The sequence below is a fragment of the Amaranthus tricolor genome, chromosome 3 (genome assembly GCF_026212465.1).
Source record: "Amaranthus tricolor cultivar Red isolate AtriRed21 chromosome 3, ASM2621246v1, whole genome shotgun sequence".
In the NCBI taxonomy this organism is placed as follows: domain Eukaryota; kingdom Viridiplantae; phylum Streptophyta; class Magnoliopsida; order Caryophyllales; family Amaranthaceae; genus Amaranthus; species Amaranthus tricolor.
Genome location: NC_080049.1, coordinates 17,015,241 through 17,033,120, shown reverse-complemented (window position 1 = coordinate 17,033,120; position 17,880 = coordinate 17,015,241). Strand labels below are relative to the sequence as shown.

The window sequence follows — 17,880 nt, the reverse complement described above, 5'->3', positions numbered from 1 at the left end:
AGTAATTGTTAATGTTGAATTAAATAATACCCAACTTGACCAATTGATTGCATTGATTAAAAATTTCAAGAGTGTCATAGGGTATTCAATAGATGATATCACTAGTATAAGTCCATCTTTTTGCATGCATAGAATATTTTTTAATGATGATCATTCCACATCTATAGAACTTTAAAGGAGATTGAATCCTAATATGAAAGATGTTGTGAGAAAAAAGGTTCAGAAAGTACTTGACGCATGCATAATCTATCCTATCTCTGATAGTAGGTGGATTAGCCCCATATAGGTAGTGCCCAAAAAGGATGGCATGACTGTTATAAAAAATGATAAAGGTGAGTCGGTATCCACTAGAACAATTACGATTTGGAGAATGTGCATAGATTACAGAAAATTGAATAAAGCAACCCGTAAAGATCATTTTCCTTTGCCTTTTATAGATTAGATGTCGGAATGTTTGGCAAACCATTCATATTTTTGCTGTTTAGATGGATACTCTGGATTTTTCAAGATCCATATCCATCCAGATGATCAGGAAAAGACCACTTTTTCTTATCCCTATAGGACCTTTGCATATCGAAGGATGCCCTTCGGTCTCTACAATGCCCCCGCCACGTTCCAACGATGCATGATGGCCATTTTCTCTGATTTTATTAAGGATTTTATGGAATTATTTATGGATGAGTTTTCTGTGTACGGAACATCTTTCGAAGCATGCTTAGGCAATTTCGAAAAGGTGCTTCGTAGGTGTAAGGAGACCAACCTCACCCTAAACTAGGAAAAATGCCATTTTATGGTACAATAGGGGGTAGTGTTAGGTCATGTTATCTCCAACAGGGGCATTGAGGTAGATAAAGCGAAAGTAGAGGTCATAGAGCGTTTACCTCCTCCCTCTGATGTTAAGGGAATAAGGAGTTTCCTTAGTCACGCTTGTTTTTACCGGAGGTTTATCAAGGATTTCTTTAAGATTGCTAGGCCTCTAACTGAGCTCCTCGCCAAAGATGCCTCGTTCCGATTTACTAACGATTGCCTTGAAGCTTTTAACAGATTGAAACAGGCTCTTATCTCTGCTCTTATTATCCAACCGCCGGATTGGAACATCCCCTTTGAAATCATGTGTGATGCAAGTAACTATGCTATAGGGGCTGTCTTAGGTCAAATGAAGGATGGAAAGTTGCATGCCATCTATTATGCGAGTAAGACGTTGGATCCTGCTCAGATGAATTATGCAACAACAGAAAAAGAGCTTTTGGCAGTTGTATTTGCCATAGAGAAATTTAGGCCTTACCTTTTAGGATCAAAGGTGATCGTCCACACCGATCATGCAGCTTTGAGGTACTTGATGGCAAAGAAAGATGCTGAGCCTCGCCTGATTCGGTGGATTCTCCTACTGCAAGAGTTTGATTTAGAATTGAAGGATGAGAAGGGTATGGAGAATGTTGTTGCCGACCACTTATCCCGGCTGATTCATGATGGTGGAGCAAGTTTGGAAGCTCCAATTGATGATTCATTTCCAGATGAGTGTCTCTTAGATGTAAGCATGACAAGTGTTCCATGGTATGCCGATCTGGCTAATTATCTAGCAAGTGGAATCATTCCTGGTGGATACTCATCTTAGCAGAAAAAGAAGTTTTCCTATAATGTCAAGAGACATTTTTGGGAGGACCCATTCTTGTATAGGCTGTATGTTGATGGTGTAATTCGAAGGTGTGTTCCACAAGAAGAAGTACCTTTTATTATCTCGCATTGCCACGATTTACCCTGCGGAGGACATGCTAGTACCTCCAAGACTGCTGCGAAAATTCTTCATTGTGGTTTTTATTGGCCTTCTCTATTCAAGGATACACATGCCTATGTCAAATCCTGTGACAGATGTCAAAGAACAAGGAATATTTCAAGAAGAAATGAAATGCCACTCAACAACATCCTAGAAGTCGAAGTTTTTGATGTATGGGGAGTAGATTTCATGGGACCATCCCATCCTCATATGGGAATAGGTATATCTTGCTGACAGTTGATTATGTGTCAAAATGGGTAGAGGCTATTGCATCTCCTACCAATGATGCGCGCGTGGTTACCAAGTTCTTCAAGAAACATATTTTTCCGCGTTTCGGCACACCGAGGTTATTGATTAGTGATAGAGGGCAACATTTCTTGGAAAAGAGATTTGAAGGTGTATTAAAGAAATATGGGGTCTATCATAAGATTGGTTTAGGCTATCATCCGCAAACTAGTGGCCAAGCTGAAATCAGCAACCGAGAGATCAAGAGCATTTTAGAGAAGACGGTTGCAAGGTCAAGAAAAGATTGGGCGAGTAAGTTGGATGACTCTCTTTGGGCCTACAGAACAGCATTCATAACCCTATTGGAACCACACCATACAAGTTAGTCCATGGGAAACCGTGCCATCTACCAGTAGAGCTTGAACATAGAGCATTTTGGGCAATCAAAGCCTTTAATTATGATCTACTGCGTGCTGGCGAGAAGAGGTTGTTAGATATCAACGAACTTAATGAGATACGCTTGGATACGTATGAGAGTTCGAGGCTATACAAGGAAAAGACCAAGCGATGGCATGAAAAGGGTCTTATCAGAAAAAGCTCTGAAGTTGGACAATTGGTGTTACTATTCAACTCCCAACTCTGGTATGTTTTTGTGTATATTCACTTTTATTTCTTGTTTTTGTTTTCATTATGTAACATATTTTATATAGCATGCTTGTACTGAGTTGATAGATGCAGGATTTGATAGTTGGGTTGTTCATTATATGCATAAAAATGAGAAATCTGCACAACTGATGCTACAGGCTCGAGCAAAGGGGTATTTCAAATATAACATTGCACTACATGTATTCTAATTGATTATCAGCTGAAAAAACAACCCGCTCGACCAGCCGAGCAAGGTTGGCTCGGGTCGAGCGATGAGCAGGCATATGTAGTGAAGCAGGGGATTTGCTCGACCTGTCGAGCATCCCTTCTATAACTCGCTCTACCACTCGAGCAACTTACCATATTTTTTTCCAGAAGCATTAGCAGCAAAACAGAAAGCCAAAAAACGAAACCTGTACTTCGCTCGATAGGTCGAGCGGGCTCGCTCGGTCAAGGAGATGCAGATTCTGGCAGAGTCGTGTTTAAAACCAGATTTGCTCGACTAAAAACTCGTTTCTCACTCGAGCAATATCATTTCCTTCTACTTTTTCTCACAAAAAACTCAAACCCTAAGCCCTAAAATCCTTTAATCCTTCTACATTCACTCATCAACAACCACATTCACTCTTCACACTAGTGGAAAAAACCTCATTTGCTGCGGTTTTTTGGCCATTATTTGCTGCGGTTTTGGCCCCAAGCAATAGTGATAGTAGCAAATAGCCTATTTTAAATGCTGCAGATAAATACCGCAGCAAAAAAGGGTATTATTTGCTGCGGTCAAGGGCGAAACCGCAGCAAATAAGTGGGACATTATTTGCTGCGATCAAGGGCAAAACCGCAGCAAATAAGTGGGGCATTATTTGCTGCGGTCAGAGGCAAAACCGCAGCAAATAAGTGGGGCATTATTTGCTGCGGTTTTGCCACTAACCGCAGCAAATACTTCTATTTTTTTTTCCATTTTCCGTTTTATCCTTATAATAATCCAATAATAATACAATGTAATAACAGTCATTAATCCAATGATAATCACAGATAATCAACAATAATCTTTTTGTAATAATAAACTCTCGCTCGTATATAATAGAATATTATGTACGTACATATATATATATATATATATATATATATATATATATATATATATATATATATATATATATATATATATATATATATATATATATATATATATATATATATATATATATATATATATATATATATATATATATATATATATATAATATACATTAAAGTATAAAAAATAATCTATACTAATTACAATTTATCAAGGACAAATATTAGCAAGATACGCGGCAATCTTGTCTTTTAATTCGCGCATCTCTTCACTTCTCAAAAGGCATGTTTCCCTCGGAATGTCGTTTAAAACCTATATATAATATAAAAACAAAAGATTAATATAGAAACATTAGATTTTACCAATAATATATATAATTAAGAACGTAACAAATACTTACGGCATCTATATTTTTGACTCCAAATTCCTTCACGGATTTTATTATATCGTCCATATACTTCAGTGCGTAGTAGCCGCAGTCAACGGAAGAAGAAGGTTGTTGAAAGCACTAAGAGAAAATAGATGTTAGTGTCAAAAACGGTTAAAAACGCATAAAATCGCAACTTAACATGTAAATTCTAGAATATGACTATGATTTTCAATTCTAACAACTTCTACACAATAATATATACCAAATAGTGTTGTGTGCCAAGTTTCGTGCAAAACAAACTATGTTTGAGCTACTTTATGCGCGAAATTGACAAAAACGCTTAAAAACCCTTAAAATCGCAACTTAACACCTAATTTCTAGGATATGAATATTATTTTCAATTCTAACCATTTCAACACAATAATATGTGCTAAATAGTGTTGTGTGCTAAGTTTCGTGCATAACAAACCAAATTTGAGCTACTTTACGCGCGAAATTGACAAAAACGCTTAAAAACCCTTAAAATCGCAACTTAACACCTAATTTCTAGCATATGACTATTATTTTCAATTCTAACCATTTCAACACAATAATATATGCCAAATAGTGTTGTGTGCCAAGTTTCGTGCAAAACAAACCAAGTTTGAGCTACCTTACGCACGAAATTGACAAAAACGCTTAAAAACCCTTAAAATCGCAACTTAACACCTAATATCTAAGATATGACAATTATTTTAAATTATAACCATTTCAACACAATAATATATGCTAAATAGTGTTGTGTGCCAAGTTTCGTGCATAACAAACCAAATTTGAGCTACTTTACGCGCGAAATTGACAAAAACGCTTAAAAACCCTTAAAATCGCAACTTAACACCTAATTTCTAGCATATGACTATTATTTTCAATTCTAACCATTTCAAAACAATAATATATGCCAAACAGTGTTGTGTGCCAAGTTTCGTGCATAACAAACCATGTTGGACCTACTTTACGCGCGAAATTGACACAGCAGCAAACTAGTGACCAGACCACCTTGCACGACACGTGGAGACCAAACCTATGCATCCAGGACCTAGGCTAAAGTGGAAATAGAATCTTGGTACTTGGATCTAGCTATCAAGGTCCTAAAACCATTCTAACAATCCCCGTGGACTCCTAGAAGCTGAGCTGAAGGAGGGCTACTTGACAGTTTGCTAGATCAGAATTGTTTAAGTGTTTGTGGTTGTTTCGTGTTGTTTTCATGATCATTTGTAGTTTTTGTTTGTGTCATTAATCAAAGCATACGCACAACATTAATCCTTGCATAACCAAGGCCTTAATCAACCCCGGTTTCGCATCAAAACCAAGTTTGAGCTACTTTACGCGCGAAATTGACAAAAACATTTAAAAACACTTAAAATCGCAACTTAACTTCTAATTTCTAGCATATGACTATTATTTTCAATTCTAACCATTTCAACACAATAATATATGCCAAATAGTGTTGTGTGCCAAGTTTCGTGCATAACAAACCAAATTTGACCTACATTACGCGCGAAATTGACAAAAACGCTTAAAAACCCTTAAAATCGCAACTTAACTTCTAATTTCTAGCATATGACTATTATTTTCAATTCTAACCATTTCAACACAATAATATATGCCAAATAGTGTTGTGTGCCAAGTTTCGTGCATAACAAACCAAGTTTGACCTACTTTACGCGCGAAATTGATAAAAACGCTTAAAAACGCATAAAATTGAATTTGTGTACCTTTATTGCTATCCATTTTGAAAATGTGGCTCTGGATGTAGATCCCATTTGTCCACGCACTCTTTTCATTGCGCTGAAATGCATGGGAAAAGTAATACTCTATATATATATATATATATATATATATATATATATATATATATATATATATATATATATATATATATATATATATATATATATATATATATATATATATATATATATATATATATATATATATATATATATATATATATATATATATATATATATATATATATATATATATATATATATATATATATATATATATATATATATATATATATATATATATATATATATATATATATATATATAACACTTAATTAAATCAAATTCGTAAAATAATTAATATTACGTACGCATTCAACAACGCTTTGAATTTTGCGTTGCGAGGTGGGCTTTGAGGTTTTTGTAATGAGTCGAAGACGTGCACAGTGTTCGTTAAAGGACATATGACCAAAAGTATCCAATGCAAACTACAAACACAAATTTAAAATCAACAAATTAGAGATTAGGTGACTTTAAAAATCAAAAGATAAGTTCAATTTCAAAATTAAAACTTACTCTTCCACATATGGAGCCAGAATGAATGTGTGTTTAGATGCAAGGGAATTAGTCAAAGCAGTCTTAATGTATGCTCTGACATCATCTGGATCATTTCTGCATTTACTACCCGAAATCGACTCCGGACAAAACCATCCAATTTTTATTGGAGGTTCGCAAGAATTTAGCTCCTCGTAAGCCGCACTAAACTCACAAATAAGCAAATTTTATTAGTAATTCGGTTATTAAAACAATTAAACAACAATGCCTAACTTGTAAGATAATGAACATCACCTCATGTAGACATGGAAAAGAGCTACATTCAGCATCTCTCCTCTTAAAAATTGCCCGATGTCACTAGGACCAATAATTACAAACGGGCACTCTAAAAGCCAGTATTGCTCCTTCAGCAGGTTCAAAATGATTGGGTCCTCCTCACTTATGCGAGATGCACAATAATTCGGCCATTTGCAATCTTGAGAGAGATCTTTTAGTTCCTCATCAGTCAAAATTGGAATGCTTGGCATCGACTTTGACCCAGTCGACACCTTTGCTGAGGAACCGACCTCTCTCCAAGATCCCTTTGGACTCTTTTGCTAATTCAATTTATACAATTAAATTAGTGTGAGGATGCAATTAAAAAATAAAAATAAATAAGGTACAAATGATTCTTACCATGTTAGTGAATCGGACCCAAGCATATGGCCATGTGACGAAACTACCTAGGACGTCTGATAGTTTCTCAAGGCTCCATGCTGGCATTGGAATTGGGAGTGAGAAATCTTCAAACCCCTTTACAATAGTCTCCACGGCCACACTGATGTGGACACTTGTAACAGGCATTGAATGCACTGTTTGGCCCTCTTTATTTGGCTGGGCCACACCATATGCAACCCCAGTTAAGTCGCCATCACTAGCAACACCTAACTGAGGCAGCAAAAGAGAACAAGGAGTCGCCTCCTGAAAATTGTGTCGTTTAGTATAATAAGCATCATAATAAAATATTAACGGATATTTCATGATATACCACTCAGTTTCTTCGAAATTCACCATATACCACACGAAATGTTTTAATTCACCATATACCATTGAGTTTATGTCCGTTAGCACAGAATACCATTAATGACAACTGCCGTCAGTGTGCCGTCAACACTTCCTTCCTCTAGGGTTCTCTCCATTGAATTCCTCCATTTCTCTCTCTCTCTCTCCTCATCGAGAAGGTACTAATTTCTCTTTAATTTCTGAATTTATCATCAAGAAAATTAAACACCTACTAACTTTTCTTCCTTCCCCACAGATAATCCTCCATTGTTGCTCTGAATTCATAGTATTTTTGGGGAAATTATTGATCTTAAAAATCTGCAATGTTGATTAAATTAGGGTTAATCTTGTGCATACTTGCATTAATCCCAATCAAATCTCAATCGGCAGTTTTAAGCATAGATCTAGGTTCCGAATGGCTAAAAGTTGCAGTTGTAAACCTAAACCAGGTCAAATTCCTATTTCAATCGCAATCAATGAATGTCGAAGCGAAAATCCCCAAATTTACTCTCATTTCAATTTGGAATTCGATTGATCGGTGAAGAATTCGCTAGTTTAATTGCTAGGTCTCCTGATAAAGTTTACGCCCAAATTCGTGATTTGATTGCGAAACCTTACAGTTACACTAAGCACAAGATCGATTCATTTTACTTACCATACCAAATTGTTGAAGATGCTAGAGGTGTTGCAGCGATTAAGGTTGATGATGGTGAGATTCATTGGAGATGTTAGCGATGGTTTTCCACTACGCGTTGAATTTAGCTGAGTTTCATTCGAAAGTTGTGTTGAAAGATGATAAATTCAGAAATTAAAGAGAAATTAGTACCTTCTCAATGAGGAGAGAGAGAGAAATGGAGGAATTCAATGGAGAGAACCCTAGAGGAAGGAAGTGTTGACGGCACACTGACGGCAGTTGTCATTAATGGTATTCTGTGCTAACGGACGTAAACTCAATGGTATATGGTGAATTAAAACATTTCGTGTGGTATATGGTGAATTTCAAAGAAACTCAATGGTATATCATGAAATATCCGAAATATTAATTACGCGTTGCAATTTAAATTAATAAGTGCTTATATATTTAAAAACTATGTACCTGTAGCACTGGCTCCGGATTTTGAGCAACGAAGTTTATGTTCTCCGGTGTGGTGTTTTCCCCTTTAGGGGTATTAGTAATGAGCTGGGGTGCTACGGGGGTAATGGGCTCGGGTGTTGGCTTGACCAAAGCGTTAGGATCCCCATGTTGACTTTCTTGATCCTCGACAATCAGGTTTGCCAAGTCCACAGTGGGTGCTCCCATCTTCTGCAACACGGTGGCCAGCTTGGCGAGAACGTCCTTTCTAATCTCCGCTCGGAGGGTTGCTGCTTCTTCCCGCAGTGCCGTTCGGGATTGAGTAGAAACACACTCTTTGCCGAATGCCTTCTGTAATCCCACGCGGACGCCTCCTTTTCCGACTACCCGCCCACTGTGGTCTTTCCCTAAGACCATATGCAATGCGTCAACATTGCCTATTGGGGTGAACTCCCCCGTAGCTTCTTTTTCCTTCCAGCCCATCTCTTCAAATAAAAAGTGACATATATAGCAATTAGTATAAGTACATCAAAGCCAAAGAATACAAAACAAATGAAGAATATACTTAATAATTTCAAAACTCACCACAGCATCAGCAACCTTCTTCGTTCCAGGATCATTAATGGTAAATTTACCACTTGCATCTCGGGAATGAAGCCCGCAATACCAATCACGCACCCGATCTCTAGAAAGAGTATTCACGGATGCGGAGGTAGTCGTAGATGAGGGCGTGGATGAACTTTGATTGGGGTATAAACCCGCATCCACCCACTCTTTTCGGACCTCATCGTACGTTTTCTGGCCTAAGCGATGGTAAAACTTCCTTTTTGCTTGCAGAATCAGAAGCTTTACCACGCTTTTCCTAATTAATCAATAGAAATTGAATGTCATGTATTAGTTTAATGACTGAATCAAAAGAAGTAAATTCAAATTGGTAAACTATAATATAATATGAAATACTTACAACTTCTATGGGAGTTGTTCTTTTGGCAACAAAGGCCTCCCAATCCCTCTTCGATATGTGACCCCATATTTCGTAGGGCATCTTCGAAGGTGCTTGCTCTCCACCTTCGTTTCCCGTTTTGACCTTTTTGGTCGTACGGGCACGGCTCTTCGTAATCAAGCCAGTTACTAGCTTGGATTTGAAATCTCTGAATCTTTCAGCAACAGCTGAAAGAAACACATTCTTCTTGTCCTCATCGCTCTCGATGTGGAAAAGATTCTACAAAAAAATTTATATTTATTACTATCAATCAAATTAATTTTGAAATGAAAATAAATGAGTAAAAATAGTAAAGTTGCTTACCACAGTATCATGCCATAGAGAGTTCTTCAAACACTCTGGAACCTCGTTCCATGCGTGCAATATGGAAAGCTTGCGGATACATAGACCTACTTGTTTTCCATATTGCCTGCGCCATTTTCCGCAGGGTTGACCCAATGCATTGTATTCCAAATGCATGGGTTCTGTGACTTTGAGGTTTTTTGTAGGACCCCGCCCTTTTCTTTTCTTACTAGTAGTGGTGAGAGCATCCATTGGTGGGGCGTCTTCAATTTCAAAATCATTGTCAATCGGTGGAGCGTCTTCAGCCATACGCTCGTATCTCACAATTTGGTCTTCTTTGCTGTCATAACTACGATGCTCATTATCCGAGGTCTCAATCTCGGGGACAATTTCGTCTCTGAATAGATGCATTGTATATCAGTACCTGAAAGAGTATGAATAGAAATATATTAGAACATAAGCTAAGTAATATTAAGAATATGACAAACAATTTTAATACGTTCAACACAATAATATATAACAAATAGTGTTATGTGCAATGTTTCATGCAAATCAAACCAAGTGCCAAAAAAACTTTAAAAAGCTTTATATTCATATAAAAACAATAAAAATAAAATCACATTCATAAACTTGGACAACTAATTAACATTCATATCAACAACGCATTCATTTAACTAGACCTGATCAAACAACGGGCCGGGTCGGGTTCGGGCCGGGCCAACTGAAAAATCAGACCGTTGTCGGGCCGGGACGGGCCGAGCCAAATCGCGGGCCGAAAACTTCATGCCCAAACCCGTATTATGCGGGCTTGCGGGCTTTTTGCGGGCTTATATTTTAAATTATTTATAGATAATTAAAAACACAAATTACAAATAATTGAAATACACAAATACAATTGTTACATATTATACATAATTTAAAACACAAATTAAAAGTCATTGAAATAAACAAATACAAAATAATTAACTAATTAATGAATTGACAATCGTCATCTTCACAATCTACCTCTTCTTCCTCATCTTCAGCATAAAAAATGGTAGACCGACCTTGATGCAATATGGAAAAAAGTGTTAGCATATGAAATAATCAAAATATGTAACTAATTAATTATACATTAAAGCAAAATAATAACTTACCCAAACATAAACCCTTTGCACGTAGCGAATCTTCATAACAAGCAAGAGATTCAATCGTCATTGATGTTAGAGAAGCCCTCCAAGGATTAATCAATTTCTTACCCACTTTGACCAATATCCTCACCATCCACATCCCTATACTCCTTTAGCAAGTCACACAAAATGGCTCTCACTTCCGCCACTTTCTCCTTAGCTATCATTTCTCCATAAAGAACGGTGTAACAATACTCAACAAATTTAAGCTTATAACGAGGGTCCAAAACACAAGCACAAGACAATAACATATTATAATCCGACCAGTACTTGTCAAATTTCTTTTGCATTTCTTTTACCATATTAATCAAGAATGAATGAGGACCATTTGCAGTTTCAAGTAGCATGCATTGAATATCCCAAACCCCCTTGAAATAAACATTTGAAGTTGGTGTTGTAGAGGCAGAGAATTCATTAGTGATATTGTAAAAAACCTTTAAAAAGTCACGAATCACCAACACTTTGTGCCATTCATCATCATCAAGTAAATACATTTTTATTTCAATATCCTTTTCCACCAAATGATCAATGGCCGCCCTAAAATAAAGAGCACGATCAAGCATTAAATAAGTTGAGTTCCACCTAACACAACAATCACCACAGATTCTTTTCTTACCATCTAAATGATAAGTTTGTTGCGCAATCTGGTAGAACTTCTTTTCTTAGGTATCGAATGCCTAAAATGTTTGCCAATTGATCTAATCTTTTCCACAACATCATCAATAAGTCTAAGACCGGCTTGTACAATCAAATTTATGATGTGACAACAACAACGAATTTGGAAAAAGTCACCAGAAAACAAAAGTCCTTTACCATTCCTCACAAGTTATCTCTTTATTTGACTCACCATTGTATTATTGTAGTTCGCATTATCTAATGTAAAAGAACCTACTTTACCATCTATTTTCCATTTAGAAAAACAAAGACAAACATCCTCCGCTATAGTAATACCATCAAATGGAGGTGTTAAAGCTCCAAATCTAATGATTCTTTTTTGCAACTTCCAATTCCTATCAATCCAATGAGCAGTTATACAAATGTATTCATCTTGTGTATGATCATTTCTCCAATTATCCGAAGTAAAACAAATCCTTCCTGATGCATTTTGCACGTCTAACTCCACAATTTTTCTTTCCTCATCATAGTGTTTCAATGCATCCCTTCTAAATGTGTGTCTACTCAAAACTTTATAGCTAGGACAAGCAACAGCAAGCATGTTTTTAAAGTCGGGCTCTTCCACAGTAGAAAATGAATGAGCACCAGCAACTACATACATACAAATAGCTTTCCTAAGTTCTTCATGATCTATTTTAGGATTTTTTAAGGACATGGATTGTCCTTGACAAGTGGTTTCAGTCCCTATCATGAAGTTTTTTAACGACCTATGATTTTTAGCAACACATTTTTCAAGATGTCTTTTTAAATGAGAGGTTCCATTTCGAGATTTTGCAGTAAAAACTTGCTTACAGTGATTGCATTTTGCTTTTGTTTCGCTTTTATCATCTGATTCAATCCTCTTCATCTCATTCCAAACAATTGATCGACGATTCCGTATGTCCCCTTCATCTACTTCGTCATCATGTACATCATCAAGAATTTCAAGATCTTCCACTGGACGCTTTTTGCTATTTGCAGATTTTTCCATTTTTTCAGATCAAGTACTACAATCAACTAATCAAGAAATACAACTCAGAATAATAATTGGAATAAATTAACTAATATATCAGAAATAATTCTTCAAAACAATAGCATTAACTAATTATATATAATTATTAATTAAGTATTAAAAACTCAATTATTCAATACACCAAATCAGTGAATCACCATCAATACATTTCTAATAGCATTGGAATAAGGATTTTTCTGAGAGAGTCTTCGCCATCTTCTTCCCCATTATTTCGAATTCAATCCTAATTGGAATACAACTAATTATATATAATCAAGTATTAAAAACGCAGCAACTACATACACCAAATCAGTGAATCACCATCAATATTCAATACATTTCTAATAGCATTGGAATAAGGATTTTTCTGAGAGAGTCTTCGCCATCATCTTCCCCATTATTTCGAATTCAATCCTAATTAGGATTTTTCTTTACATTTTAGATCTATTAGGTTTACATTTTTCGAAGAAAACTGAAAATACAGAAAACTGAAAATACATTTTTTGATTCTTTACATTTCGCCATTTTCAGAGAAGAAAGAGGAAAGACTGAGAAAACTGAAAATACTAAATAGAATTACTGAATTACCTTGATGAAGATTTTTGACTGAGTTTGAGTCTTTGAGAGTTGAGACTTGAGAGCAGTGAGATGTTGAGTTTGAGTCTTTGAGAGTTGAGAGCAGTGAGATGTTGAGTTTGAGAGTGAGTAGGGTTTACTGATTTTGATTTTTGAGAGATGAATGAGAGCAGTGAGATGGAATATGAATGAGGCGTGAATTATTCTGGGCCATATTACATGATAAGCCCATATATTAGTTATTTCTGATTTCTGAAAAACTAGGGCATTTACCTCATTTCGGGCCGAGCCGGGCCAGCCCGCGGGCCAATAGCAAATCCCAAATCCGTCCCAAAATAAATCGGGCCACTTATTGGCTGCCCAAACCCGCCCATCGGGCTATATTTTGTGACCCAAACCCTTAATTTTTCGGGCCGGGTCGGGTCGGGCCACTTATGATCAGCTCTACATTTAACCATAAACAACCCTAATTAAACCTAATTTACAAAATAGAAAAAAAATTACGATAAATTTAAAACTTAAAACTTAAAAACCACACACATCTGAATTTATATTGATGGATAATTCTTCTTGAAAAGGGCTCTAGTCATGTTAGAAGTGAGCATCACGAAATTTAATTTCAATTAAGATTAAGTGGTTTAATGGTAATTAAATTAAATAATAGAAAAGGACTTTTGAAGTTAATGTTAAAGATTATTATTCTAAGCTAGTTCAAATGTTAATACATACCTCAATCATGAATCGATGGATGAAAGTTTCGGATGATAATGTGTTTATTAATGTTTGAATCATTATTGTCTCACTCATAGCTATTAGTTTTAGATTATTGGGTAAACTAAGAAAAGTAAAGATTAGACGAAAATCGTTTTAAAAAATTTACGTAAAAAGTTATTTTTACTCTTTAGCTGATACAAGAATCAACTTTCTATATATTAATTTTTTGATTATAAAATCTCTATATATTAATTTTTTAATTATAAAATTTCAAAAAATTTGAATTACAAAAATATAAACTATTTAAGATAGCATAAATTTGTCTTTGTTTATTCTTTTACAAACTTTTAGAACTTAATACTTGGATTTCAGATTTAAGACTACATAGATTTCAATTCCAAATTCCTTTTCTAATTTTATTAGTAAATGAATAAATTCTTGTCATATTTCTAATTCCTTTAGTCATGAGTTATATCAACTTATTCCATTTCCATTCTAAATTATTGTGCATCTTTCTTAATAGTTTTTCGTTTTCAACTTAAATTACTTGTATTTAGCATTTAGACATATAATTATACATGTAACTTTTCACTTTATGTAAATTATATCAATTTATTTTCAAGTCTAATCTAGTCTAAATCAAACCAATTTTAAACTGCAAACCAATTAAAAACCAGATAGTGAATTAAAAATTATTGAAAATCATAGTAGAAAAAGAAAAGTTGAAAAAATAAATTAGCTTGAGTTATAAAATAAAGAATGATGATGATGATGAACAAGAACACGTACAGTAGATGAACATAAGCAACAAGAACAGCAACAAGAACAGCAACAAGAACAGAAGCAATAAGAACAAAAGCAACAAGTAGGTTTATGAAAATTCGAAGTTGGTTCTAAATAAAAATAAGGTAATTAATTTAGGTATTTTTTAGATATTTATCACATTTACGCACAAATCAAATGAAGCTAATTTGAATATTTATTTTTCAAGTCTAATCTAGTCTAAATCAAACCAATTTTAAACTGCAAACTAATTAAAAACCAGATAGTGAATTAAAAATTATTGAAAATCATGGTAGCAAAAGAAAAGTTGAAAAAATAAATTAGCTTGAGTTATAAAATAAAGAATGATGATGATGATGAACAAGAACACGTACAGTAGATGAACAGAAGCAACAAGAACAGCAACAAGAACAGAAGCAACAAGAACAGCAACAAGAACATAAGCAACAAGTAGGTTTATGAAAATTCAAAGTTTGATGATGAACAAGAACAGAAGCAAGGATTTACCTTCAGAAATCGTTTGTGAAGATGAACAGCAACAAGCTAAGAATGATGAACAGCAGCAAATGACCGTTTGTGAAGATGAACAGCAACAAGAATGATGAATAACAGCAAATGACCGTTTGTGAAAATGAAGATGAACACAAGAAACGAACACAAATGATCTTGATGCTTAATCTTATACGTTTGTAAAGATGAAGAAGAGGAATGAAGCAAATGAAGATGAAGATGAAGCGTTTTTTCAATGAGGAACAAAGCAAACTGTATAACGTAATTGAGAAGATATGCGAATAAAAAAGAAACTGGCGGGTTTTAACAAAATTAATTTTTGTCCAACGGTCATTTGCTGCGGTTCAAAACAAAAACTGGAGCAATTAATCAATTTGAAGAAGTATTTGCTGCGGTTGTGGAAAAACCGGGGCAATTAGTGCAATGTGAAAGGTTATTTGCTGCGGTTCAAGCATAACCGGAGCAATTAATCAAACTTTGAAGAAGTATTTGCTGCGGTTGTGGAAAAACCGGAGCAATTAGTGCAATGTGAAAGGTTATTTGCTGCAGTCAACTGGAAAACCGCAGCAATTAGGATATATCTTTTTTTTTCTAATACATTTTCCTATTTTTTGCTACTAATACACAAAAACCGCAGCAAATGATGAGCAGCAAATACATTTTTTTCCACTAGTGTCAATTTCATCAATTGCATCCATATTTTTCTATTCTCTCTAACATCCATAAAAATTAGGGTTTGTAGGATTGAGGTAAAAGTTGTTAAATTCTTCAAGATTTGAGTTTTTATTTGCTTTCTACTAATTAATTTTTGCCCTTTAAGTAGAGATTTTGTGTTCTTTGCTTGTTTAATCTTTGTTTTAGGAAAATATCAACCACAACAAGCTACTTGCACCAAGGAGGAAAAGGAGGAGGGAAAGGACTCCATCACCACAAGGAGTTGAACCCGACGAGGACTACCCCAACATAATTTTTAGGAATGAAGACCAACGAGATAAGTTTCAAAATCTCAAAGAAAGGCCTATCATTCCTACTAGGTTTGTTTGTGCTAATGTGCTTAGAAATGTAGGATTATTTGAGTATGCTATGCAATTTTTTAGAGCAATAGGCATGAGTTTTATGTTCAATATGCATAGAGAAACGAACCCTGAGTTAGTCCTCGAGTTCTTGAGTTCATTGACCATAACACAAGATGACTTTGGAGAAACCTCATTGTATTTTAGGATAGATGGAATTGAGCGGCAGCTCACTACGACTGAGCTTGCTGATTTATTTTTGGTCTGAACGACATGGGGGGAGGATTAGACTATGAACAACACCCTTCCCAAATTTGGCCGTTAATATCAGGAGAACACTTGACCAACCTGCAGAATTTAGTTCTGAAAAAGGTTCATAACCCTGTTATTAGGATTTGGCTCAAGTTCATGGCTTTCACCATCACGGCCAAATCTGAGTCCAATAAGGCCAATAGTAACGATCTGATTATTTTAGGCTCATTCCTCCGCCCTGAATGGGGTTTTACCTTTAACCTAGCTAGACTCCTAGTCCACACATTCCGCCATACTATTAATCAAGCTAACACTGTTCGAACACCGATATAGTTTGGCGGACTCATCACCCAAATTGCTATGCATTTTGGTTGGAGAGGAGAAGGTGTACTACCTAGAGAGGCTACCACCATTAGCATGACCCACTTAGTTCAATCAAAGTGGCTAGAGCTTTCTAATGGTCAAACATGGTGGAAACTTCATGACCGACAAATAGGTATCCCTCTCCCCACCCAAGCTCTTCCCGACTTAATCCCAAACCGTCCCACCTATCTCTTTGAACTAGAAAGGCAGGTACCTGACCCTCTAACAGTGGAAAGGCAACCACCTCAGGCATTCCACAACCAGTACTCCCGTCGGAGACGAGGCGGCTCTTCTTCTGCAAACAAAGAGTGTCGCCCCTCACCTGCATATGAGCACGGAGGCCCATCCTCTACCTATGATTTTGGTGGCACCTCTCACGCAGCACCTCCACCCCCACCTTCACCTCATCATACCGACCCTAATCCCGTCCTGGCCTCTTTATAGCGCTTACACCTGCGTATGGACGGCTTTGATCAGCGATTTGACAAGATAGAGGCGCAACAGAGCCGGATCGACGAATTCATGGTCGATTACCAGCGAAGCCAATATCCGGTATATGCCCATCATTATCGGCAGGGGCATATCGCTCCGAATCATGTGCACCCATCGTGGTACACACCGCCACCAGGTGATTTTGATTATGTTTACGGTTCCAGGGGGATGGTAGTACATCTTTTGGTCCTAGAGCACAGGAAGAGGGAGATGATGATGAGGAAGATAATGATGAGGGAGATGAAGAGGATGAAGAGGACGATGAGGGTGACGACTCGAGTCCTCACACCTTTTCTAAAGACCTTTTGTCACATTGAGGACACTACTCAGTTCGGCTTGGGGGAGGTGTTGTGTTTATGGTCTCCTTATGTTCTTCTTGTGTATAAATGCATGCTTTTATTGATTCTCTTTATGTTTTATTACTTATGTAATTTAGCTTACTATTTTCTTAATTTAATTATGTTTTCGATGCCTTGAATCACATTAATGCACATTTTTGATCTTCAGTAGCTAACTTGATTTCATTTT

At 35.9% G+C, this 17,880-nt stretch overlaps 1 protein-coding gene across 1 annotated transcript; it reads right to left on the bottom strand.

The window, feature by feature from the left end:
- Window positions 1–11,048: 11,048 nt before the first annotated feature.
- Window positions 11,049–12,628, bottom strand: LOC130808397 (zinc finger BED domain-containing protein RICESLEEPER 2-like). Its single transcript, XM_057673873.1, has 3 exons — window positions 11,831–12,628; window positions 11,600–11,721; window positions 11,049–11,520 (listed from the first exon to the last, which is right to left on the bottom strand). Exons 1-3 carry the CDS (start codon window positions 12,626–12,628, stop codon window positions 11,049–11,051), a joined length of 1,392 nt encoding a protein of 463 aa, XP_057529856.1.
- Between the last annotated feature and the right edge of the window lie 5,252 nt (window positions 12,629–17,880).

Coding starts and splice junctions, on each gene's coding strand:
- LOC130808397 (XM_057673873.1), bottom strand. CDS start 12,628: ATGGAAAAATCTGCAAATAGCAAAAAGCGTCCAGTGGAAGATCTTGAA. Junction 11,722..11,830: donor CGAACTACAATAATACAATG/GTGAGTCAAATA, acceptor TGATTGTACAAG/CCGGTCTTAGACTTATTGAT. Junction 11,521..11,599: donor ACAAACTTATCATTTAGATG/GTAAGAAAAGAA, acceptor TCTTTATTTTAG/GGCGGCCATTGATCATTTGG.